General features: G+C 42.6%; 1 protein-coding gene across 3 annotated transcripts in view; it reads left to right on the forward strand.

Annotated features, from left to right (window-relative positions):
* Window positions 1–26945, forward strand: part of CUL5 (cullin 5) — a 2346971-nt gene that overhangs the window by 993642 nt on the left and 1326384 nt on the right. For all 3 annotated transcript variants that reach the window (XM_044072614.1, XM_044072615.1, XM_044072616.1), the window contains exon 8: window positions 22456–22549. In XM_044072614.1, coding sequence (XP_043928549.1) covers window positions 22456–22549 — 94 coding nt within the window. The remainder of the gene's footprint in view (window positions 1–22455; window positions 22550–26945) is intronic.

Genomic DNA, 26945 nt, shown 5'->3' on the forward strand with positions numbered 1-26945 from the left:
CATAGTGGATCTAGTTCCTACAGATCTAACCTCCCCCCACCTGTGTCAGAGCCAAACGTTTTGGCTACTTTGACTCCTTCAACTTCCCTTACTCTCTTGAATCAGATGCTTTCAGATCAGGATGAGGCTTGGAGCTAAAGCACTGACACCTTGATCCTGGTGGTGAACTTGACTCTGAAGTTATCAGAGCTCTCTCTACCTCTTGGAGCTTGTGCTGTCAGTAACTCTGCTCTGAGGTCAACCTCTGAGCTGATATCGGATGGGGCAGGAGTTGTTCCTTCTTTGGATAGGAGGGTTGTTCCTTTGGTTCTGATCTTGGCATCTGCTTTTGAGGTGTTTGATAGTGTTTTGGCTAAGCCAAGAAGTCATGTGCCACCTTCAGGCTGTGAACCATCCCAACCACTTGGATCCTTCAACTCACTCCTCCCATTCAGATTGATGGGGACTGTCCATTCCATTAGACATGGAGGATACTGGACATTCAGATTCCCAGTTTGATTGAGATCCATCACTGGAAATTCCCCTGTGACAAGGTCCTAGGAAACAGACCTGTCAATTGAAACATCTAGATTCCTCTTCAGTCTGTCACAGAAGACATCAGTCTGAATGAAGGGGAAGGTTCCATCCTAGAATTGATGAAGAAATTAAAGGGTTAGTCCACAGACGCTTCTTCACCAGCTGAATCTGTGCTCATCAAGGACTTTGGTACTGGCTCATCTGCCTCTTGGGTGGCATCACTGGCTGATGCCCTTATAGACCTAGGGATCAATGGACCTTCAAGGATCTTTATGTTGTGGAACACCCCCCTCCCCCCAAAAAACAAGATTTTGGTAGCCTCGAAAGAAGTAAAACAATAGAGCAAAGGTCCACCAGTAGATACCATGGTATTAGTGTCACTCACTAAGAAGGAACGGTCCAAGAAGAGTTCTTCATTCTATCCCCCCTAACACGGAGTCCATTGAGTTGGACAGAGTCAGGAAAAAAGGGCTTATGCTTCAGCAACCTTTGCACTCAGAGTACTGAACTGTCTTGCTTAAATGATTTTCAGAGGGACCTAAGGATCTTACCAAGTCCCTCTCGGGTAACCTACCAGCTGATGTTCAGAAAACAGTGGATTCCCAACTGTGTGTATACCTTTCATTCTGTGTAATGTGTCCTTGTGTCCACTGTCCAGTGCAGCTGATGGCATAACTAGGACAGCAGCCATAGGCATTAACTGTACACCAGCATACTTGTATGCCTCTTTGTGATATTGTGAAAGGCTTAAGGCATTCTTCATCAATGCCCCATTTTATTATTCCTCACTTTTTCGACCCAAATTCAAATAAATGTTTACCAGGAGTGTACCAGACTAAAACCCTGTCAGCCATTGGGATCAGCTTCTCCACCCTACAAAGGGCCTTTTCTAGAAAGTAAAGTGGGGGTAATAAGGTGTGGTTCAGAAAGTCACAGGGTTATTACCAGGACAGTCTTGGAGGCAGGCTTCCCCCAGGGCTGAAGGGAAGGCAGTTCAAACAGATGTCACCCTGGTGGCAGAGGAGGATTGCACAACCATTGGTTTTGCAGTCCATTTACCGAGAAACCCTGTCAGCGTTCCTAAAGAGTTACCCAACTGCCACATTCTGGTGGCAGTTAGGGGCATTTATCCTTACACCCACAAGTCTAGCAAAATATTACAACAGTGTAAGACAGACAAAATTTTGGATGGTCACGTTGTAGCCCATATTGCCTCTTATGACGAAGAACGATTGAATGTGATCTGTAGATCTCCAGAATATCTGCTGTCACATAAAAAAAAATAAAAAAGAGGTATGATCCAGGAGATTTCTCTTTTCTCGCTACAGCCCCCTGGATGTTAATAAAAATTATGGCAGTGGTAGCAGCTCATTTTCGACTACAAGTAATCCAGGACTTCCAGTAACTAGACAGTTGTTTCCTCACCGTTGATTTCAGGGATTTTCTGGTTCAGAATTAAGGACCTCTTGCTCCACCTAGGACAGAAACTGTGGTTTACAGTCAGTCAGTACAAAAGTCAAGTGTCCCCCACTCAGCACACAGTTTGAATGTCACCCAGCACAGTCCTTCAAATTTCCAAGCTCACAGAAATCTGAGTGCTTTCTCTTTGTCTATTGGCCATGCAGGTCATTCAGAATCATTCTGCACAAGCAAGGTTAATCCTTCATTTGCTAGGCTTGATAGCATCTTCAATTGCATTAGTTGTTCTAGCAAGGCACAACATGAAGGTACTCCAGTGGACCATCTCAGTTCAGTGGTCACAAAGTCTTAACCCTCTTCATACCAGGATTTGCTTTGCACAGGTTTGCAGAAACAATATCAAGTGGTGGATAGCCTCCCTGTCAGTGACAGAAGGATGGACCTTTTGCCTATCAGACTCCCAGATCACAGTAAACACTGATGCTTCATTTCTGTGGTGGGAGTTGCATTTCTAAGTGAAGACATTTCAAGGTGCTTGGTCACCCCTACAGGCTAACCTTCACATCAACATCTTGGGGATGAGGGCAGTCCTCCTAGCATTGCGAGCATTCTAGAACTCTCTCCCAAAGGATGTGATCTCCATTCAGACAGACAACATGGAAGCCTTGTATGTCAACAAACAGGAATCTAGAATCTTCCAAAATGGCTGCATACTGATCAACAGCTTAACTTATGAAAACAGAAAATGAGAAGCTGCAGCCAGAGATATTTTCAGCTTGAGTAAAATTCATTTTCTGGCTAGTAAATGTACTGCTTGGATGCCTGCAAAGAAGAGATTTTAGAGAGCCTGAGGGAAATAAACTAGAAGAGGTGAAAAGAAAACACTGACTGGAAATAATCCTGCAGCTGTTCAGCAGAAACCTCCAGGTTTGGTGCAAAACATGGCTTCCAGTAACCTAGAGGAAAAATAATTCAAATGTGTTCAGAGGTGATTAAAATAAATGAAACGCTTAAGGAGTATATCAACTCAAATAACAAAAAGCTGGAAAAAATGGAAGACGCCTTAAACCGGTATTCAGGTGAGCTGATAAAACTGCAAAAATCAGAGGTTGAAATGAAGAAAAGGCTGGCTGAGTGACAAGACTGCTCAAAAAGAGATATTTCAAAAAAATGGTAGAATTAGAGGACAGAGCATGTAGGTAAAATCTGAAATTCTTTGCTGTATCAGATAGACTAGAAGGAGCAGACTATAAATTTTATGAAGCCACAAATAAGTAACTGGACAGGTGTTCCACAACAGGAGCTGTTAATTTAAAGAGCACACTGTGTGTATGCTTCAAAGTGGCAGCTAAGACCTTTGTTAGTAAAGGTGCAGACCTACCAGCAGCCTGATGCAAAAAAAAAAAACTATGGCAAAAGGGCAAAGTATTAAAAGTTGGAAACAGAAGAGTGTTTGTGGAAAATAATTATTCAGTGTACACCAGGCAGAAGAGAAACAATTTTATACCTTTAATCAGGAAATGTTAAAAGGCAGGTGTGAAATTCAAGCTGCTGTATCTAGCGGTCTTCAGAACATATTTTCTGGATTATCAGTCATTTTTTGATACAGAGAAGACTAAGGAGGAAATGCAAAAGTTTGACCAACAAAAAGTGTGCCATCAAGAAGAAGGGGACTCCGCTTCTCATTTTTCTGATAATAAAGCACATGGAAAAGACATTGCCAGTGAAACCTTTTCCACTGTTCCAAAGGAAAATGCTTGAAGGACAGAGAAAAATACAGGAGTTGACCAGAGGATTCTGTAGCATGATGTAGTTGAGTTGGAGTCTGGAGATGGGAGATGTAGATGAATAGGAAGAACAACACATTGGAATTAGTGAATAAATCTAAGACTACAAAGCATCACTCACATTCGCGATGTACAGTTATATAAGTGGAAAGAGTGGACTTCTGTTGACTTTGTTAATGAGGAACTGAAAGGCATTTGCCTCACTTCAGGTAATTAATGCTTGGAAAGAATCTGAGGGGAGGAGGGAGGAGTATAAATGGCATATTTTATGGTCGAGTAATTTTAGTACTTGCATGTCATGGTTATTGAACAGATACCTTTTTTCTTCCTCCTCCTCTCTCCTTTTTTTTGAAATTAAGAAATGTAGGAATTGCAGTGCAAAAAGAGGAGAAAAACTAGACAAAAGAATATTTGTTGATAAGTTGTAATATTTGGTTATTGAGGTGGGAGGGTGTAAACCTGCACAGATCATAATATATGTGGAGCTGATAGTTTTCTTTACTTCTACATAGGTGAATGTCTGTCTGGAATAAGACCCTTGGCTTAATCTAATAACAAATATTAAGTGGAAACAAGTAAATATGAAAACACAGAATATAATGAAAGGGTTTCCTTTTGCAGTAGACATTTCAGCTTATCTTTCAGGTTGCAAAAGAGGACCACATTTGTTTTTTCTCTTGCATTTCCATGTTGGCAAGCTAGGGCATTAAGACAGAACACTGGTTTCTTCAAGGCTAAAGTTAATGATTTCAGAAAGTATGTTAGTAGTTTCCACACGTGGGGGACGGAGAATAGAGACGAAAAAAGACAGAACCAACACCAGTTGTGTAAGTAGAAACACAGGCAGTAACATGCATCTCAGTGTGGATAACCTCAATTTCAGGTTAACCAGGGCCAGTGTTTAACAGTTGTCTTTTTGACATAAATGTATTAGGATGGTTAATCGTCATTATTTCATGATTTACATAGTTGTCTGTGTTTGTTTTAAATTGATAGGTTATGTGGTTCTGCGGGGGGGTTGTTTGAGGGATTTTATTAAAAACAAAAGTGTCACATAAAATATGTGACACAGGCTCCAGCGTTAAGAAAAAACTGTAAAGGATTAACTTGGCAAACATTAATGGTTGCATGTGTGTCACACGCTGGAATTAGACATTTAAAAAAGCTGCCATATATAATAGGTGGGAATAATGACTTCTTAACATAATGGTGATCCTTTCCTTTTTATCTGTATCTGTGAGACCATTCACATACCAAGACAGTATGAAAAGAATACTTTAAGAAATGCTGAGTAGAAATAGCAATGCTACAGGAGACGCAGTTGGAAAGAACAGAGTATGTGAATTTGATAAAGAAAGGATTTCAGGCTGGATGTGCTGCAGAATATCAGGGATGAAGGAAAAGAGGAATACTTAATTGCTAGAGGAGCTTCAGTAGTGATAAAAGGGGGAAAAAGATAACAGATTTATAGTAGTGAGAGGCTACTTGGAAGGGATGGGGATTACACTGGCACATATTTTTATTCCAGCTAAAACTGCTATCTTGGATCTTAAAACATTTTAGGTAGAAATCGCCAGATTTCAGCAGGGAATATTTCTTACGTGTGGGACTGGAATTTGATTTGCAACAAGAATGTACCTGGAGGGCCTAGAAGAAAAAAAATATAACAAAAGAGGGTATATTTCTGAAGAATTTTATGAAAATATTTAATATGAGATAATTCAGTACCAGGAACTCTTGGAATTTACATTTTATTTCCTCAAGGTACAATAACTGAGCTAAAGTTGATAAAAAAAATATATTTCACAGCCCCAGGTCTTTTTGAGAACTTTGATGTGCATCCAATAACTATTTCAGATCATGCGCCAGTAATTAAGTAAAAATGCAGGGTAATGAAGACACCAGCGCTTCCCCATCTACATGATAAAAAGAGAGAAAGTTGAGGAATGGTTAGTGGAAATTATCCAGTAGTTATTGGGGAAGATAGAAAGTACTCCAGAAGTTGTAGCTAGTGAGTGGGATAAAATGAAAGAGGAGTTTAAAAATAGGGTAGAAATAAAAGGAGCTCTTCTGGTTGAGAAGTAATAAGAATTATTTAGAGGGGCTGACAAAGGTTAAACCTTTACAATTGCAGAGTGCTAAGGGGAAACTAAGGGAGTACTTTGATAATATGCATGAGGCCTTCCTCATCCCAAGTTTCCTCTTGAGCTTTTTTACTCTTCCTTTAGTAAGGAACACTGCAACAGTGATGTGGGAGGACATGATACAGTTGTGTAAAATCATTATAGCAGAAGAGGTCCTTTCCTTCACTATTGGAGTATTCGCTGCTTCCCTTCTGCCCCTTTTTGTCTCTAGTCCTTTTCCTTTTTTCTTTAGAGATGTACATGTTCCTCCTTTTTTCTCCTTGGACTGTTGTTCCTCCTGGGGCTTTTCAGTACTGAGGTAGGTATGTCATTATGTCACCTTTATGCCCTGTGCCAGGAGCGGGGAGCATATGTGTGAATTACGATGTCCTTCTAAAAAAAAAACTAAGGCTTTGCTATACTAGCTGGATGTGTAGCTACCTTCGGCATGGGGTCCCTTTAGTAAGGAATACTGCAACAGTGACATGGAAAGGACATCTCCAGAGTGCTAAAACTTTTGGCATAATGACTTGGGCAGTAGAAAGAGTTGTTGCTAAACTTAGGGAGCATATATCAGGAAAAAAAAACAAGACCTACCGTAGAGGTATCGGAGATATTGCAGAAATTTTATGAAAAATTGTATAGAGCAGAGAAGTGGTAAATCAAGAAAAAAGCACAAATCGAAATATGGTAGGTTTAACTATGCCATAGTTAGACCTAGATGAAGTTCAGCAACTAACAGTTAAGATAGGTGGAGATGAAATAAAAATGGTGATGTATAACCAATCTAAAGGAAAGTCTTCAGGAATAGATGGTATTCTGGTGGAATTTTGTAAGTTAGGAGGAAGTGATAACAATCTGGAAAGTTTTCTTTAACAGTATTTTAAAAGGAGAAGGTGGCACCAGCATCCTGGAAAGAAAGCTGTGGTGGCTAATACCAAAGGAAGGACCCATCTGTTCCAGCTTCTCATAGATCTATTTCAGTTCTAAACTATGATTATAAACTATCTATAATGGTTAAAAGAATGGCAAAGGTGATGCCAGAATTGATATGGGCCAGTGTGTTTTTTTGTGGCGGGGAGGGAAACATTTGATATTAATACAAAAGTGATGATTCAGAGGGAAGCAGAATGTAAGAAAATACCATTGATATTAGTGGGTCGTAATGTCTTGATGCAGAAGAAGCATTCAACAGAGTAAGCTGGAATTTTGAGTAGGGCAATGGGAGCATTTGCAAGATTAATTAGAAGTATGTATGAGGGATCAGAGGCAAAGTTTATTATGGGGAGGATTCCTCTTTAAGTTGTGTCTGAACAGAGGAACCAGACAGGTGTGTTTTCTTTACCTTTTATTTGCATTACATTTAGAGCCACTGGCAAAGAAAATAAGATACTCAGAAATTCAAGGATATAATTGGCCTGGTGTTCAAGAAAAGTTGGCTTTATTTGCAGATAATAATGTTTTGTACCTGATGGAGCCAGAAAAGGAAATCTCAGTGTTGTAGAATATTCTGTGAGAGCATGTTTTTTTTCAGTATATAAAATTAATGAAGATAAAAATGACGGCTGTAACTATAAATGATGTACCCACAATTAATTGGTCCGGCAACACCCATATTTATGGGAACATGATAAAATTAAGTATTTAGGAGTATGGATTAAAAAGGATTCTGTTATGGCAGCTAAGGAAATGTGTGAAGAGTGACAAGAGATAATACAAAAAACTGAGAAAACTGTAAGCTCTTGCTGTGGTTATAGAGATAGCAAAATACAAGCAGTAAAATTATTTTAGTCTCATTAGTTTTATACATAGGTTAGGCATATTTTTCTCAAGCAGAGGATACGTTGAGGAGACTAATAGTTAAAAGATTTTATTTGGTAGGGGAAGAGGGAAAAAGTCAAGTGTGATAAACTGATCCTCCCAACAGAACAAGGTTATTTAGTTACTTGATTTGAAGAGAGACTTTAGAACTATACAGGTAAAGTTATATGTATCACAACCAGAATACTAAAATTCAAAATGGAAGCAGGGGAAGGAGGGTTGATTCAAGAAATAAGCAAGCAAAGAATGGGATTTTAGACACAGATCCTTAAAGAAAATAAAAACAGTCATTTAAAATATTATATTCATAAAGAAGCAGAAAGTATACTAAGAACTCCAGAGTGGAAAAAGGACAATCTGCAGCTATGGATGACTGCAATTAGAGGTACAGGAAGTAGAACAATAGTGGGGCTAGAATTTTACTGGAGGAAGCAGGCATAGGAACCATGGCATTTGGAACAAATAAGGAAAGGTAACAGAATGGGAAGAGTCCAAGAAGACATTTTGATTGCAGGCTAGTGATTGCCTTCCCTGTCAGATTATAGGCTGTATAATAATATAGGTGATGTATAATGTCTGTAAATGAGAAGTTGCTAATTTGGTGTGATTTCTTTTATGTAAATGTTAGGTTTGCCTGTGTCACAAGTGATAATTCAATATAGATGTTAAACAGGGGGAAACCAGATCATATCCACTTTGCCTGAGAGTGTGGCAATGGACAATGCCTTCCCATCATTTTCCGATAGGAGCGCATATCCTGGGAACATCAAATGTACTAGCAGACAAGTTGAGGAGGTCAGATGTTCTTCGTGTTTCACTGTTGCAGTCATCACACTTGGGTTATCCTGCCAGGGGTAGCTTTCAGTAGGCCCGAATACCAGAGGCTTAGTATTTCTGCGTTGGTTGCTGTCACTCCAGGACTGACGTCAGGTCGTTAGTGGTATAAAATTAGGCAGCCGACGCCATTACATCAGTCTTTCTTGCTGAAGAGCCCGAAGCAGAAGCAATTTGCACGAGTGCCGGTCGGCCGCTACCGGAGTTTTCATTTGCAAATTGAAGTTGAAGTCTTCTAAAGCTAAGTACCCCATTGGGGATCCTTTTTAACAGTTAACAATTGTCTCGCCTGTAGAAAGCAAGTACCACACCGAGACTTCCATTCTTACTGCGTCACCTGTTTAGGCTCAGACCATGACGTCCCTCGCTGTCACTTTTGTGCTTTGTTCTACGCCAGAACTATACATCGTCGGGCCCTTATTGTAGCTAAATATTTTCGTGCTCAGTCCTCGTATTCCTATATGGCTTCGGTAAGCCATCCGACTACCGATATTCTGAAAAAACATAAAGATAGACAGAAACAGACCGCATAGGTCCAAAACTGCTGACGACACTTCCATTAAGCTAGTTGCCAGTCCGCCGGTACTTAGTGAGGTGCTTTCGCAGCCCCTCATGCCCGCTTCAATGGATTCCCAGGCCTCTACTGAGACCCATTCAGTGTCCGGTATGCCGCAAGACTCTTCTTCGACTATGGAACCTGCTGATATCTCTATCTTGGATGGGTCCGGAGTTGCTGAGCAGGCACTGGCTTCTTGAGGCAGTTATTCGCTCAACCGATGTTCAACTCAAACCGACGACTTCTTTTTTAACCAAAACTACCAGGTTTCTTAGGCCCAGAGTATGCACTACATCTAGAAAACCGACGACCAAAGCGCATGCACCTGCTCCTATGCCACAAAAACAAATGCTTAGAATGTCTGAAGACCTTATTACGCTGATTAGGGGAGGTCAGCCTTCCCCTGCTAAGAGGCAAGTCCAGTCCCCTTCAACTTCTACAGACCAGGAGTCCGATGACTCTGAAATTTATGATTATGAAGATATGCCCTTATCTGTTTCTGAGGATTCAGATGCAGAGGAATCCATTCCCTCTGCCTCCCCTCCAGAGGATTTTTCTTTTGGTGAAACCTTGCATACCTTATGAGAGCATTTCCACTGTGAATGCCAAGACTATCCTCAGTCCAAAAAGAGACTCGGAGAATTTCTAGAGTTTCCTCAACACAGGCCTTTAGCAATAGCCCCTGTCCTGGATGTTGTTAATGATGTTTTTAAGGAACCCAGTCTTACTCCTGACACTTTACCTCCTGTCCCTAGGAAACCAGACAGGTACTACAGAGTACCTGACACTCACAAATTTCTTTTCACAAATCCTACTGCTGACTCAGAGATCATTTCCCAGAGGCTTAAAGGTATGAAGGCTACTACAGCCAAGAATCCCACCCCTTCAGACAGGGATTCCAGAGCTTTGGACAGATGGGGTAAGAAGGTATATACCTCTGCAACTGTTGCTACTAGGGCATTGAATCGTCAGTTTCACATGCTGAAGTACCAACAGCATATTATGGAACTTGAGCAAAAATAGCCACCTTTACAGACTGTGCAGAAAATAAAGAATTGCAAGAACATATGCATTCTACAAGCCAAGTCAGCAAGCATACATTGCAGTGTGGCTTTGACGCCCTAGAAGCATCTTGCAGGGCAGCAGTCACTGGTTCTGTACTGAGAAGGCATGCTTGGCTTAAGGAGCAGACCTTGCCAGATCATGTCAAATCCAAGTTACTAGACACTCCTTTGAACAAGGACAGTCTCTTTGGCACCAAAGCAGAAGAGGTTCTTAAAAAGATGGTAGAAAAAGCTAAATCTAGTCAAAGGATTCTTGCAAGTACGGCCACCTAGATTCAGTAGGCATTGCCCCTCAAAACATTGGTCCTTTCCAGCCCCCTCAAGGCCAGCTCAAACTAGACTCAGGGGAAACAGACCCCCAGACTACAGTCTCAGGGTATGGAGAGATCTAAACAATGGAGTGCCTCCACCTCTAAAGCAGGGAGTGCTAAACTACCCCCTTACGAAAATTCCCAATGACTTCTCAACTCCACCCCCCTCCCCTGCCCAACTGCTTGTGCCCCTAGGAGGAAAACTTGCCCTTCATGCAAAAAACTGGATTCCCATCCCAGACTGATGGGTCCTCAACATTGTATCCCAAGGGTAGAAATTTTACTTCCACTCACTGCCAACCCCAAAACGGTTTCCAGACCTCCCTCTAAACCAGTGGGCAGAGGTTCAAAACCAAGTTCAATCCCTGCTCTCTGTAAGGGCAATTCAACCTGTTCCTGTGGAATAGATAGGTCAAGGATTCTATTCCAGACTTTTCCTGGTACCCAGAAAAGAGAGCACTTGGTGCCCAATCCTAGATCTTTCAATTCTCAGCACCTTCCTGGTGGTACCGAAATTCAGAGTGCTCACCCTGCAGTAGCTTCTACCTATGCTAGCCAAACATGCCTGGTTAGTCACCCTAGACTTAAAAGAAGCCTATCTGCACGTCCCTATAAGGGAGTCGTGCAGAAAATATCTACGCTTCAGGGCAGGATCTATGCATAATCAGTTCTCTGCACTTCCCTTTGGCTTATCCACTACTCCCAGAGTATTCACAAAATGCCTGGCTCTAGCATTGCTTACTGCAGACAGAGAAATTTTCAAATTTATCCATACTTGGACTGCCTGATTCAGGCAGCCAGTAAGGAAATGCTGCTGCAGCACCTTACATTTGTAAAAAAAACTTCTAACCTCCCTGGGGTACATCATCAACTAAAAGAAATCAAAACTACGACTGCCTGATTCAGGCAGCCAGTAAGGAAATGCTGCTGCAGCACCTTACATTTGTAAAAAAAACTTCTAACCTCCCTGGGGTACATCATCAACTAAAAGAAATCAAAACTAGTCCCCAGTCAAAAGATTGTATTCCTGGTAGCAAGCTTGGACACAACATCCCAGATGGCATTCCACACTCCAGAAAAGCAAGCCTATCTGACAGGCTATTTTACTCAAATGGCCACCAGAACCCAGCTATCCGCAAGGAAAATCCTGCAGGCCCTAGGGTTCACGGCCTCATGCATACTACTAATTCCATATGCCAGACTGCATATGAGGAAACTTCAGTGGTACTTAAAAAGTCTTTGGTGCCAACATTCTCAGGACCTGGAAACTGTCATTCCCATAATACCCTGTCTAAGGACAGAGTTTCTTTGGTAACCACAACAAGGCCTTGGACATGCAGGTCCATCTGCAAGCTCAATTCCTGCCAGGCAAACAAAACTCACTGGCAGATGATTTAAGCAGAAATCTCCTAGACCCACATGAGGGGCAACTAGAGCCCAGCACCTTCAACCTTCTGATTCAGAAATGGGGGACACCGGAGGTGGATCTCTCTGCCTCCCCCCCAGCTCAGCAGGTTCTGCACCAGAGCCTGGAAAGTGGATGCCCTGTCCTTCCAGTGGGTAAATCTCTCAATCTATGCCTTTCCTCCCCTGCCCCTCCTCTCAAGAGTATTGCTCAAGATAAGACAGGACAGACCAAACACAATTCTGATTGCCCCGGACTGGCCACGCCAACACTGGTACCCACTCCTGCCAGGCCTGGCACCTACACTAGAACCCAACCCTGCTCTCTCAGCAGGGAGGACAGATCTTGCATCCGCAACTGCAAACCCTAAATCTTGCAGCCTTGCTTATTCCTTGAATTCTCCCCCAGTAACCAGCCTAAGCAAGCAGGTGCTGGGCATCATCCTTGAAGCCAGAAGACCCAGTAGAAGGAAATCCTATGCTGATAAGTGGAAAAGGTACTACTCCTGGATTCAGTCTAAAGGAGAGGACAAAATCTGCCCTCCCTGCCTCTAATCCTGGATTATTTAGCAGCTACTCCACAGAGGCCTATCCTTCTCCTCCATTAAGATCCATGCCTCTGCCGTTTCGGCTCATTACAACACTGAGCCACCTCTCTTCTCTCACCCTCTTATCAAACCATTCCTGAGAGGAGCAAACAACTTAAGGCTGCCAAAGAGAGCACCCACCCCTGCTTGGGACCCTAACTTTGTACTGGAAAAGCTTAGGCTACCCCCCCCCCCCTTTGAGCCTGCAGCATCAGCAGAGTTAAAATTCCTCTCTTGGAAAACAGCTTTGCTTCTGGCCATCACTTCAGCTAGAAGAGTGTCTGAGCTACAAGCACTTATGGCTGTGGAACCCTTGATTATTTTCCATGCTGACAGGGTTTCCCTCAGGACTAACCCTTCCTTTGTAGTAGTGTCCAGTGTGGCTCTCAACCAATCCCTCAATTTCCCTACCTTCTTCCCTATCCTCAAAATAAAGGGGAAAGGATCCTGCACTTCTTGGATGTGCACAGACAGCTCAGATTCTACCTTGATTGGTCTAAGCCCTTCAGAAAATCTGACCAGTTACTAGTCAGCTTTGCAACAGGGGCAGAGGGCAAGGATGTTTCAAATCAAACCGTTTCCAAATGGATAGCACATTGCATCCATTTCTGCTACAAGCACCATGAGAAACCAACCCCACAGGGGGTCAGAACACATTCCACTAGGGCAACTTCTACCTCTACAGCATTTCTCAGGGGAGTCCCTACCAGGGACATCCTGGAAGCTGATACCTGGAGTTCTGTACACACCTTCACCAAGCATTACTGCCTGCCTATCTTTTCCAAATTCAGGGCAAGTTTTGCAACAGCAGTCCTGCAGGGCATTCTAGCCAGCCCAAACTCTTCTTGACTGCCTCCACCCTTCTTCAGCTTTGGGAATCAATCCAAGTGCGAGGACTGCAACAGTGAAACACAAAGAACATAGTACAGTTGTGTACACTTACCATAAATGTAGATGTTTGAGTGTATTCATTGTTGCAGTCCTGGTTTCCTTCCCTTCAGCCCCCTGGTTTTCTCTCTTTCTAAACCCTCTATGCCTTTTACTACCCCCCCCCTTTTCGGGGGTATTGGTATTTACTTTTTACTGGTGGTGATTTCCCCACCATAACTTAGCTTCCTATTGGGGGGCTGCTGACATTTGGGGCAAGAAAAACTGATGTAATGGCGTTGGCTGCCTGTTTTTACACTCCTGTCGCCCTGATGTCAGTCCTGGAGCGACAGCATCCAATGCAGAAATACTAAGTCTCTGGTATTCGGGCTGACTGAGGGCTACCTACAGGCAGATAACCCAAGTGTGACGACTGCAACAGTGAATAGACTTGAACATCTACATTTATGGTAAGTGTACACAGCTGTACTTTCCACACTTGAGTTATCTGCCTGAAATACCAGCAACATATAATGGAATTCCTTAAACAAAAAATATCTACTTTCACGGCTTGTGCAGACAATAAAGACTTACAGAGCTTATGCATTCTGCAAGCCAAGTTACTAAACACACCTCGCAATGTGGCTTTGACGCCCTAGAAGCATCCTGCAGGGCAGCAGTCACAGGTTCTGTACTTAGAAGGCATGCTTGGTTTAAGGAAAATACCTTGCCAGACCATTTCAAGTCAAAATTATTGGATGCACCTTTGAACAAAGATAATTTGTTTGGCACCAAGGTAGAAGAGGTCTTAGAAAAGATGGAAGAAAAAGCTAAATCTGTGCAGACAGACTTCTTACAGGTCCAGCCTCCGAGGTTCAGTAGGCATTGCCCCTCCGAGCACTGGTCCTTTCCGGCCCCCTCAAGGCCACCTCAGACTAGACCTAGGGGTAGCAGACCCCCCCCCCCCAGACAACAGTCCCAGGGAATGCAGAGATCTAAGCAGTGGAGTTCCTCCACTTCAAAAAAAGGGAGTGCTAAGCCACTCCCTCATGGAAAGAACTCGCAATGACTTTACACCTCCACCCCTTACTTCTGCCCACCTGCTTGTGCACATAGGAGGGAAACTCTCCTCCCATGCAAAAAACTGGGCCTCTATAACCAACGACTGATGAGTCCTCAACATAGTGACCAAAGGATACAAATTTTATTTCCACACTCTGACAATCCTAAAAGGGTTCCGAGATCTTACTCCACACCAGTGAGCAGACGCCCAAAACCAAGTCCATTCCCTGCTCTCCATGAGGGCAATACAGCTTGTTCCTGCAGACCAGATAGGCCAAGGTTTCTATTCCAGGCTTTTCCTGGTACTCAGAAAAGAGGGCACCTGGCACCCAATCCTCGATCTATCAATTCTAAACACCTTCTTGGTGATACCAAAATTCAAGATTCTCACCTTCCAGCAGCTTCTTTCTGTGCTATCCAATGATGCATGGTTAGCCTCCCTAGATTTAAAAGAGGCCTTATCTACATATCTAAATCAGGGATTCTTGCAGGAAATATCTACGTTGCAGGGCAGGATCTGTGCACTTTCAGTTCTCTGCGCTTCCCTTTGGCATATCCACTGTTCCCAGAATTTTCACAAAATGCCTGGCTCCAGCCATTGCTTTTTGCAGACAAAGGAGTATTCAAATTTACCCCTACTTAGACTGCCTGATTCAGGCAGACAGTCAGGAAAAGCTACCTGACCTTTGTAAAGAACCTACTGACCTCCCTGGGGTATACTATAAAAGAAAAGAAATCCAAACTAGTACTCACTCAAAAAATTGTATTCCTGGGAGCAAGCCTGGACACAGCATCCCCAGATGGCATTCCAAACTCCAGAAAAATAAGCCTATCTGACAGGTTACTTCTCTGAACTAGCCACCAGAACCCATTTATCCGCAAGGAAAATCCTGCAAGCTCTGTGGTTCATGGCCTCCTGCATTCTACTCATTCCATATGCCAGACTGCATATGAGGAAACTTCAATGGTACCTAAAAAGCTATGGAAAGATTTTTTTTGGTGGGCAGCAACATGCAACCACAACAAGGGGCTTCCCTTCTCTCAACCCCATGCCACCCAGACCCTAACCACAGATGCATCAGATTATGCCTGGGGTGCACACCTGGACAACAGGTGGAATCAGGGCCATTGGTGCCCAAATCAAATACATTTGCACATCAACCAAAAAGAGATGCTAGCTGTTCAGCATGCTCTGACAGCTTTCAGACCCCTACTCTCTCCAGGCCTCTACTGATCACAACAGACACCACAGTGATGTGGTACATCAACAAGCAGGGAGGGATTCACTCTTATCCCCTCTGCAGGCTAGTCATGAACCTTTGGCACACTGCTTCAGCCATGAAAATTAACCTGCAAGCACAATTCCTGCCAGGCTCCCAAAACTCCCTGGCAGACAACTTAAGCAAAAACCTCCTAGACCCACATGAGTGGCAGCTTAGATCACAGCACCTTCAATCTTGTAACCCAGAAATGGAGCACCCTGAAGGTGGACTTCTTTGCCTCCCACAACAATCACCAGCTCAGCAAATTCTGCACCAGGGAACCTCACAGCAAGGCCTGGAAAGTGGATGCCCTATTCTTCCAATGGGGTAAACCTCTCGATCTATGCATTTCCCCCTCTCCCTCTACTTTCAAGGGTACTACTCAAAATAAGGGAGGAAAAAACAAAAGCAATCTTGATTGCCCCAGACTGGCCACGCCAGAACTGGTAAGCTCCCCTGCCACCATGGCACCTACCTCAGATCCCAACTTTCCTGATCCAGCAGAATGGAGAATTCATGCATCCACAACTGCAGACCCTGAACCTGGCAGCCTGGCTTATTCCCTGACCTCTCCTCCATTTGCCAGCCTACGCAAGCATGTCCTGGATGTTATATGTGAGGCCAGGCGCCCCAGCACTAGAAAATCCTTTGCTGACAAATGGAAAAGGTATTGCACCTGGATCCAGGCTAAAGGAGCTGAAACAGCACAGCACTCCCTACCTCTCATCCTGGATTACCTGACAGACTTACAACACAGGGGCCTGTCCTCTTCTTCTATTAAAATTCATGCCTCTGCTGTCTCTGCTTATTACAGCACAGAGCCACCTCTGTTTTCTCACCCTCTCATCAAACAGTTCCTAAGAGGGACTAACAATTTAAGGCCACCCAGGAGAGCTACTACCCCACCTTGGGACGTTGACTTTCTGTTGGAAAAGCTCATACTACCCCCCTTTGAGCCTGCAGCTTCAACAGAGTTAGAATTCCTCTGTTGGAAAACAGCTTTGCTTCTGGCCATCTCTTCGGCTAGAAGAGTGTCAGAGCTACAAGCACTCATGGCTGTAGAGCCCTTCATCATTTTTCATGCTGACAGGGTCTCCCTCAGAACTAACCCAACTTTTATGCCTAAAGTGGTATCCAGTATGGCTCTCAACCAATCAATTCATTTGCCCACCTTTTTTCCTAACCCACAAAACAAGGGAGAAAGGATTCTGCATTCTCTAGATGTGCATAGACCGGTCAGATTCTACCTCGATAGGACTAAAGCTTTTAGGAAGACTGACCAATTGCTAGTCAGTTTTGCAGCAGGGGCAGAGGGCAAGGCCATATCCAACAAACAATCTCCAAATGGATAGCACACTGTATCCATTTCTGCTACAAATACCACAGGAAACCGCACTCTAAGGGAGTCAGGACGCATCCACCAGGGCAACCTCCACCTCTGCAGCTTTTCTCAGAGGCATCCCTACCAGGGACATTCTGGAGGCTGCAACATGAAGTTCTGTTCATATCTTCACCAAGCATTACCCCTGCCTGTCCTTTCCAAATCCAGGGCAGGCTTTACAACCGTAGTCTTGCAGAGCATCCTAGCCAGCCCCCAGTCTTCTTGATTGCCTCCACCCTTTTCTTCAGCTTTGGGAATCAACCCAAAAGTGATGACTGCAACAGTGAAACACGAAGAAGATAGTACAGTTGTGTACACTTACCATAAATGTAGACGTTCAAGTGTATTCACTGTTGCAGTCCTAGTTTCCCACCCTCCATCCCCTTTCTCTCTCTCTCTCTCTCTTACTTCTTACAGGGATTTTTGGTATTTACTTTCTACTGGTGGTGTTCTTCCACCATAACCTAGCTCCCTATATGGGGGCTCCTGGCATTTTGACAAGAAAAACTGATGTAATGGCATCAGCTGCCTGATTTTATACCAGTGACGACCTGATGTCAGTCCTGGAACGACAGCAACCGACGCAGAAATACTAAGCCTCTGGTATTAGGGCCGACTGAAGGCTACCCCTGGCAGGATAACCCAAGTGTGATGACTGCAACAGTGAATACACTCTAATATCTACATTTATGGTAAGTGTACACAACTGTACTTTATGCCTCATGAGTGGTCCCTCAATTTGACAGTGGCAGCACGGATGAGCTGGGGCCAACCTTGCTGCAATCTATTCACCTCATACATTAACAAGTGCAGTGGTTACTTTGCATTCATCCTTCCACAGGGAAAGTCACCAAGGGATGCTGTAGTTCACATTTGGCCCCCCGGTCTTCTCTACGACTTTCCTCCTATGCCCCTATTAAAAAAATTAATTCAGAAGACCAGAAGGTGCAAGCCAAGAGTGATCCTTATTTGCTACGTCTTCCATGGGAGATGAACCTGAATCCAGATCTTCTGAATCACCTGCCAGATTGCCTGTACTGTATCTAAAACCCCTGAAGTTAACCATATGGTTCGTCCAATTCTAGCAATAGCCAGAGATGCCAGGCTATCTTCTTTGGTTGTCCACATTATGTCTACCTCTCAGAGACGGTCCACCAAAACGATAAACCAAAGCAAGTGAAAAAAAGTTTATTAGGGCCTCATCAAAGGGATTAGACCCTTTCTCAGTACCCCTTCTGGCGATTTTGGATTTTTTATGAGCTTTTTTATAAATGGCTGCCATCTCAAATTTTCACATTGGGCACAATGGTACTTCATAGACGCACACAAACTTGTAAAGTCTTCCTTAAGCTCTCTTTTTTTTTTTTTTTTAACTCAGACCTCCAATCAGAGAAGACCGTTCCACCATGGAATTTCACTGTTATGCTTCAAGCTTTGACCCAAATGCCCTTTGAGACAGCAGCTTCAGTAGACATGAAGTTTCCTTCCTGGAAAACTATTTTCTTGTTGCTGTTACCTCTGCTAGATGATTTTCAGACCTGCAGGCACTATCTTGCAAACCACCACATTTAGCTTCTCATAAAGACAGAAGAAACTTGATAACAAATTCATCCTTCCTACGAAAGGTGACATTCAGAGCTAATCTAAATCAGTTAATTGATTTGACAGACTTTCCAAGAATCACAAAGGGGAGTATGTGGTACACATGCTGGATTGTTCATTGACTGTTCAGATTCTGTTTGCATAAGACCAAGGATATCAGAAAATCAGACCAGCTATTCATAACCTTTTCTAAGTCAAAGCTGGGTAAAAGTATATCAAAAGTCACACTTTCCTTTGTTTTATAATAAACTGGGCTTGCCTGTACTGGCAAAACCAAGGGCTTATTCTACAAGAGCAGTGGCTGCTTCTACGGGCTTTATGAAGAGAGTTCCCATTGATAACATTTGTACAGCAACAACACGGTCCAGTGTCCATACCTTTGTACCCCATTATAAATTGAATGTACAGTCCAGATCACATTCTTTTTTGGTTCCACCATTCTGAGGAATGTCTTTTCCTTAGTGCCATGTGGGTGTTCCTCATATTGGGAACCTGTCCCTAAGGTTGTATCAGGCTAAAATAGACACCAGATGCAAAAGTTATGTACTTACCATAATGATAGGTCAGTTTTATCTCTTTTCATCCAATTCAACATTTTCTCCCTCATTTTCCCTTCCAGTATTGTCACACCCAACTTTTGGTGACCAGGTACACTTCATCTGGGACCCTGTCTCTGAAATTCTGCATGCTGTACCTTCCTGTTCATTCATATGTCCTTTAAGCATGTACATGTTTTAGTTTTCAGTCTAGATAGTAACTGGATATGTGTCAGCAAACCTAATCTGATATACTTTGGTGGAATGGAGGGAATTATGGGTAGGGAGTGGAGTCAGAGTTTCAAAGCCACAGCTTCATAAAAAGGCACCAAGGTTGGATCCGACAACCCAAAGGCTGAACCAGATGAAAATGAGACCACTCAGATGTATTATTGTGGTAAACCAGTAAGTTTTGTTTCACCCTCAACTGGGATCCACAGTAGACTTTCACACTTGTGTGAAGTGTTTAAAACGAACAAACAAGCAAAACGGCTGTATTCTCCTCGTAGAAAAGTTTCATTATGTAAGCGCTATGTAGGCTCTATGTTTATAACAACATATTCCAATGATGCAAGAATTGTTTCAAGCATATTGCACAAGAATTGGAATTTAATTACAGAAGATATGCATATAAACAAAAAGTTTGCAACATCTTTACGGATAACATATAGACGTGGGCAGAATTTAAAAGACCTATTAGAATTGCAAAATAGTGTAGCTGTAAGAAATGGAGGGATGTCATCAATGCCAACATATATTGATTGGCAAGAAAATTAATATTAGGGATAGAGTATATCGAATAAGTAGGAAATATAACTGTGAGTCTAAGGGGATCGTTTATGCGGCACTATGCCAACAATGTCAGTCTTTTTATAAAGGGAAGACTGAGAGGACAATGAGACAAAGAATATACAAACACATCTACCATATTAATAAAGGAAATACAACTAATGCATTGGCTAGGCACATATTGGAATTCACTGCTCATACATTTTGATTTACTATTTTACACCAGGAGCAATATAATGTAAGAGAGGGGGGCCATGGGCACTTAAGTTAGAGGAAAATGAGCTCCTATGGCAGGTTCGAACTTTTGCGCACATTTTCCCAGGCTATGCATCTATTATGTGCACTTTGAAACTTAAGCAATTAGACAGATGAATAATATTTTTTATCTATAAAAGCATAAAAAATTATTTTGAAGGATTGTGAGCTGTTTTTTAATGTCCTTTTGGATTAATATGTGTTTGTCTTTAATGTATTGTAAAGTAATTAATATATAGTATACGAAATGACTTTATCTTGTTTTAAATGCCATCTATTAATATATAGGCTAGTAACACAAATTTAATTTGGGACGTATGCCTTTAATATTTTATGGATTGCATTCTCAATTAATTTGTTGATTGATTCATTGACGTTGATTATTTGAATGTTAATATAAACTGCTGTACCAATTACAAAAGATGTCTGAAGAAGTTTGGAAATTGATTCAAACGAAAGCGCTTACATAATAAAACTTTTCTACGAGGAGAATGCATCCGTTTTGCTTGCTTGTTTGTTCGTTTTAAACAGTTTTATTGTTTGTAGTTTCTTTTTACACTTGTGTGAGCTGTTAAGAGGTTGTCTGGCATATTCCTGCATGCATGCCTCTTGATTCACTCCTGCTTTCTAGAATTGACATGAAGCAATTTTTCAATAACATCTTTCATTTGAACCCACTCTGGAGGTTTGTTTCCCCTACTTACCTTAACTTTATGTTGGAAAAGCTTACCAGCCACCTTTTGAACCAATGGCTTCTGCATCTTTAAAGTTTTATACTTTGAAAAAGATTCTGCAAGTGACTTCTACCTGAGGAGTTTCTGAGCAACAAGTCCTAATGGACTCTCCTCCCTTCCGTTTTTTTTCTCATAAGGATGGATATCTCTTAAGATCAGTCCTTCTTGCCTAAAGTGGTCAATGCATTGTCTGCCATTCAGGCTGGTAAGCTAGATACCTTTTTCCTAACCCACAAAACCAGGGAGAAAAACGTCTACATTATTTGGATGTCCACAGGCAACTTTGATACTGTTTGGAAAAGACAAAAAACATTATAAGAAGGCAAGCAGCTCTTTTCTTCCTTCCAGGAAACCTTGTAGGGTAATCTTGTCTCCATGCAAACCATTGCCATTTGGATTTCCAAGTCCATATCATTTTGTTACTTCCAGCATGGCAAGAACAGCTTCTTCCTCTTGAGCCTTTTACGTGGGGATTTATTTCAGGGCTGTTAGTGACAGCTTTTTGGTCATCTATGCACACTTTGAGAGCACTACAGGGTAGATGCGTTCTTTAGATCTATAGCTTCATTTACCAGATCTGTGCTATGTCTGCATTGATTGACAACTCCCCTATTTCTCATCTGTCCACCCTTTCTAATTTGTAAGCTATGGGATTCATCCAGTAGTATTTCAATACTGCAACAGTGACCTAAGAAAGAACAGGTTACACTTATTTAAGAACTTACAATAAAAGTAGACGTCCTTCTGCTCACTGTTGCAGTATTACTTCCCATTCTCATTGCCCCCTTTTTTTTCATGTTTATCCTCTGATTTTGGTTGACAGGGGATTAACCATTTCCATGCTTCCTTCGTCTTCGCTGACATTAATCCTTAGGCTAGTACAGTGGGGTCTCCAGGCTTGGAGATAAGCTGACATATAAGCATGAGATTCTTGGACTATATATTTTTACGCCCATGGGCTTAGGTCGTATGTCAGACATGTGACTGTAAGGAAGTTTTTTAGCTTTAACCCCAGCTGGGCATCATGTTCTCTGCAGGATAACCCAGTAGTATTGGAATACTGTTAATCTACCTTGCACAGCTGTACTTTATTGCATTTAGTGTTCACTTTGGCATATCTTGTTTTTCTGTGTCCTAGTAACCTGTTAACCCAGAAATTAAATTTTCATTTTGTTTATGCATACATAAAGTATTTAGACTGAAGTACCAAGCTTTTATACTTGGCGTAGTTAAATTTATGTAAATGTATGTACTTAATTTGGCCAGAGTTTTGCCTGAAAATGTTCTGTAGACCAATTCTCTTTGTGTGTTTGGGTATGTATGTACGCATGTATATCAAATGTATGTATATGCAATGCACATCTCTCTCACTGTATACAGAGACACACATGCCGTTTATAATGAAGCCATTTTGCTTATGACCTTCACCTTCCATAATATCCATGGAGCAGAATTAAACCTTGGTTAAAAATGCAAGCATGCGTTTAATACTTCTTTTTGCTTTTGGAGCCAAGCCTTTTAATTTTTTGTTTTTTGACTTTTCAGTTAATGGAATGCTGTGTCAATGCCCTTGTAACATCTTTTAAAGAGACAATACTGGCAGAATGCCCTGGTATGATTAAAAGAAATGAGACCGAAAGTAAGTAGCACTGTTAAGTCCGTTAAATGTGCTGTGAGAATAACAATGTGGGTTCTATCTAAATCTATTTTATGTATGTTTGGGTCTGCTTTGTTCTTTGGTTGAAGCATCTTAATTGTGTATATATTTTATATAATATCTTTAAAAAAATTGCAGAACAGTATTGTTCTTATTTGCTTAACTAAGTTTGCAGTCTTTGTGTAAATCTGTAAATCTGATGTCTGTTTTTATTCAGTTCAGTGTTTGGTTTGTTGGATCTGATCGCAACGCCTTCTATCAGAGCTTTAGATCAGAGACTCTTGACTCCTCCCTTACCCACAATTCCCTCCCCTTGTCTAAATTACATCTGGTCTCGTTTGCTGCCTTTCCCATCCAAACGTGTTTCCAAGAGCTCACTTTTGGTCACAATAAGTGAAGATTTTTCAAACTTAAATTTCTTCTCCAATCTTCCCTTTAAAGAAGTTGTGTGTTTTATAGTCTATTTTTTCTATTAGTTTAGGTTGTTGGGTAGTTTTTTCATAGCTTAGGCTTAAGAATTTGTGTGATAGTACTACTTTTTTTTTAGTTTTCTTCATAATGCAGAATAGTACTAGTATTTGTGTGCAAGTTTTATGATAGGGTAGTTTTCTTTAGAAGTGTTTTGTTTTTCAGATAGATGTTCATCGTGCATACAGCTGCAGTCATAACAGATGGGTTTTCCTGCCGTCAGGCGGGTCCTCGGTCGGCCGAATTCCAAAGTCTAGGTCCGGCGTCGGATGTCGTCGCTCCTTCCCTGATGTCAGTGCGACAGGGGTATAAAAGAACCAGCCGACGCCATTTTCTTCATTCTTTCTTGCCGTGCGGTGCCCGAAGCAGAAGCAGTTCGCAAGTGCCGGTCGGCCAGCTCCTGAGATTACGAATATTTTTTAACCGAAGTCTTCTTGAAAGCTAAGTACCCCGTTGGGGAAACTTTTCTTGCCTCAGACAGATGTCAGACAAAGTTAATAATTGCATTTCATGTGGGAAGCAAATACCGCATAAGGATTTCCATTCCCTCTGCATTCCTTGCTTAGGCCCAGACCACGACGTCTCGGCCTGTCGTTTTTGTGCTACATTCAACAGACGCACTATTAAGCGTCGGGCGGAGTTCGCCCAACACTATTTTGGCAAAAAGTTTAATTACATTATGTCGTCGGATAATCCGACTCCAGTTTTGAGTAAAAGACGCAAAGATAAGGACCGACATACGAGGTCCGCGACTTCTACCGACCCCACGCTAAAGCCGACTACTGGTGCTCCGGTTCTCAGCGAGGCGCCTACGCAGCCCCTGACTACCGATGACACTTCATTAGCGGTGTCTTCTGTGCCCGAGTTCGCAGGCTCTTTGGCCCACACCACGACTACAGATACCGAAGCCACTCCTGGCGGGGAAACTCAGAGTTTAGACAGGCCTGCACCTCTCAAGGTGTCTTCAGGCCTTCTTCTTCCTTTTCCATTAAGGCTTTCACTAAATTTAAAGCAGCCATGCATTCTAAAAGACAAGCTCCTCAGGGCCCCTCTCAAGGCCCCATGCCTAAAAAGCAGATGCTCAAAATGGCTGAGGATTTGATTACTCTTATCAGGGGTTCCCAACCCCCCTCGGACAAAATGCCCAGAGTGGAGGAAGAATACCCTTTCTCGGACCAGGCCTCCATTACTTCAGAACATTCTGATGACCAGGAACATTCATACTCCCCTTTTGAAGATTCTGATGCAGAGGAGTCCATTCCCTCTGTCTCCCCCCCTGAGGACTACTCTTTTGGGGAAACTTTGCATACCTTGAGGGAACACTTCCACTGGGAAGGCCAAGATTACTCAGACTCCAAGAAAAGGCTCAGGAATTTCCTATTGCTCCCTCAGCACAGGCCTCTGGCTATCCCTCCTGTTTTAGACATACTAGATAATGTGTATTCAGAGGCCAGCCTTAACCCAGATTCTTTACCTCCAGCTCCAGTCAAGCCTGACAGGTATTACCAGGTTCCTGATTCACACCAATTCCTATACAAAAGCCATGCGGTTGACCCAGAGACCATTTCACAGGGTCCCAAGGGAATTAAGGCCTCCACTGCCAAAAATCCATTACCTTCAGAGAGAGATTCCAGAGCTTTAGAAAGGTGGGGGAAAAAGGTATACACCTCTGCCACCTTAACCATGAGAGCATTAAACTGTCAGTTCCATATGTTAAAGTATTAACAGTTTTTGTTATCTCAGTTGAAAAGCAAAATGTCACAACCTGAACAACCAGACTTGAAGGAGTTGCAGGATTTGTTGCATAGTGCAGAGCAAGTGGGTAAACATACCTTGCAATGTGGTTTTGATGCTTTAGAGGCCTCATGTAGAGCTGCTGTTACAGGATCAGTCATACGTAGACATGCTTGGCTCAAAGAACAAACCTTACCAGATCATGTCAAAGCTAAACTACTAGATGCACCTCTTCAGAAAGATGTATTGTTTGGTGTTAAGGCTGAGGAGGTATTAAAGAAAATGGAGGAAAAGGCAAAATCAATGCAAACAGTGAAAGATTTCCTACAGGTACAACCTCCACGTTTCAGTAGAAATTGGCCTTCCAAAAATTGGTACTTTCCAGCCACGGACAGACCTCAAAGAGGTAGATACAGGCGCCCGAGGGGTAGAGGGCAATCTCAAGGATCATTTAGAGGCAGACAATGGCAAGCACCTACACCAAGAGGTGGTGAGGATAGTTCACAGCCATTCAGAAAGCAGAACCAATGACTTTCCCCTTTGCATGCCAAGCAAGTCTCAATTGGCAGCACCTTTAGGCCAGAAAACTGGCGTTATTTTCAAAAAATTGGCATATTGTCACAAAAGACAAATGGATCTTGGACATTCTAGACAGAGGCTAGAGATTCCACTTTCACACCCTTCCAAAAATGAGAGGCATGCCAAACCTGCCACACAATCAAAGGGCAGAGGCACAAAAACAAATTTCAGATCTCATGGACATGAAAGCTATTCAAGAGGTACCTGCACAAGAACAGGGTCAAGGTTTTTATTCCAGACTATTCCTGGTACCAAGGAAGGGCAAAGATTGGAGACCTATTTTGGACCTATCCATCCTAAACACATATTTACTTGTACCAAAGTTCAAGATGCTCACATTACAGCAGCTTCTTCCCATGCTGGGCAAGGAGTCTTGGCTGGTAACATTGGACCTCAAGGAGGCATACCTGCATGTCCCAATCAGACAAGATTGCAGAAGATACCTTAGATTTCTTACAGGTTCAACCCATTATCAATTCTCTGCATTGCCCTTTGGCTTATCTACTGTGCCCAGAGTGTTCACGAAATGCTTGGCATCAGTAATTGCCTTCTGCAGACTTCAAGGGATACAAATATACCCATATTTGGACGACTGCCTGATCCAAGCGGACAGCAAGCACATACTTGTGAAACACCTGGCATTTGTAATAATGTTGTTGAATTCTCTGGGATACACAGTCAACAAAAAGAAATCAAGACTAATACCCTCTCAAACAATAATTTTCCTGGGTGCCAGCTTGAATACAAACACCCGGATGGCCTACCTCACGCCAGAGAAACAAGGGCAACTAACTCATTACTTCAGAAAACTGGCAACCTTCACCAGGCTGACTGCAAGGAAAATCCTGCAGGCTCTGGGATTCATGGCATCTTGCATCCTACTAATCCCATGTGCAAAGCTGCAAATGAGGAAACTTCAATGGTACCTAAAAAACTTATGGTGTCAACACAGCCACAATTTGGAATCAGTTGTACCACTTATTCCATGTCTTCAAAAGGAATTTCTGTGGTGGGCTCAAGCATGCCAAAGAAACATAGGTCTCCCATTCTGCAAGCCTCAAGCAAATCAAGTCATCACAACAGACGCCTCTGACTATGACTGGAGGGCGCACATGACAGATCGGTGCATTCAGGGTAAATGGTCCCAAAAAGAAAAACACCTACACATCAATCAAAAGGAAATGCTAGCAGTAATAAATGCTATTATGGCTTTCAAAGACCTACTGCATCCAGGCCAGCTATTGATAAGGACGGACAACACCACAGTGATGTGGTACGTAAACAAACAGGGAGGAACCCATTCGTACCCCCTATGCAGGCTAGCCATGTCTCTTTGGAACATGGCTCTGGAATTACAAATCCAACTTCAAGCACAGTTCCTGCCAGGCAAGGAAAACACGCTGGCAGACAACCTAAGCAGAAATATGACAGATCCATACGAATGGAAGTTGCATCCTCAAGTTTTTACAAAGATAATTCAAGCATGGGGAAGGCCAGACATAGATCTCTTTGCTTCCCACAGAAATTACCAATTGACAAAACTCTGCTCAAGGGCCTTTCATCCACAGGCCTGGAAACTGGATGCACTCTTTCAGTT

The sequence above is a fragment of the Protopterus annectens genome, chromosome 5.part0 (genome assembly GCF_019279795.1).
Source record: "Protopterus annectens isolate FY-2018-M chromosome 5.part0, PAN1.0, whole genome shotgun sequence".
NCBI classification, from domain to species: Eukaryota; Metazoa; Chordata; order Ceratodontiformes; family Protopteridae; genus Protopterus; species Protopterus annectens.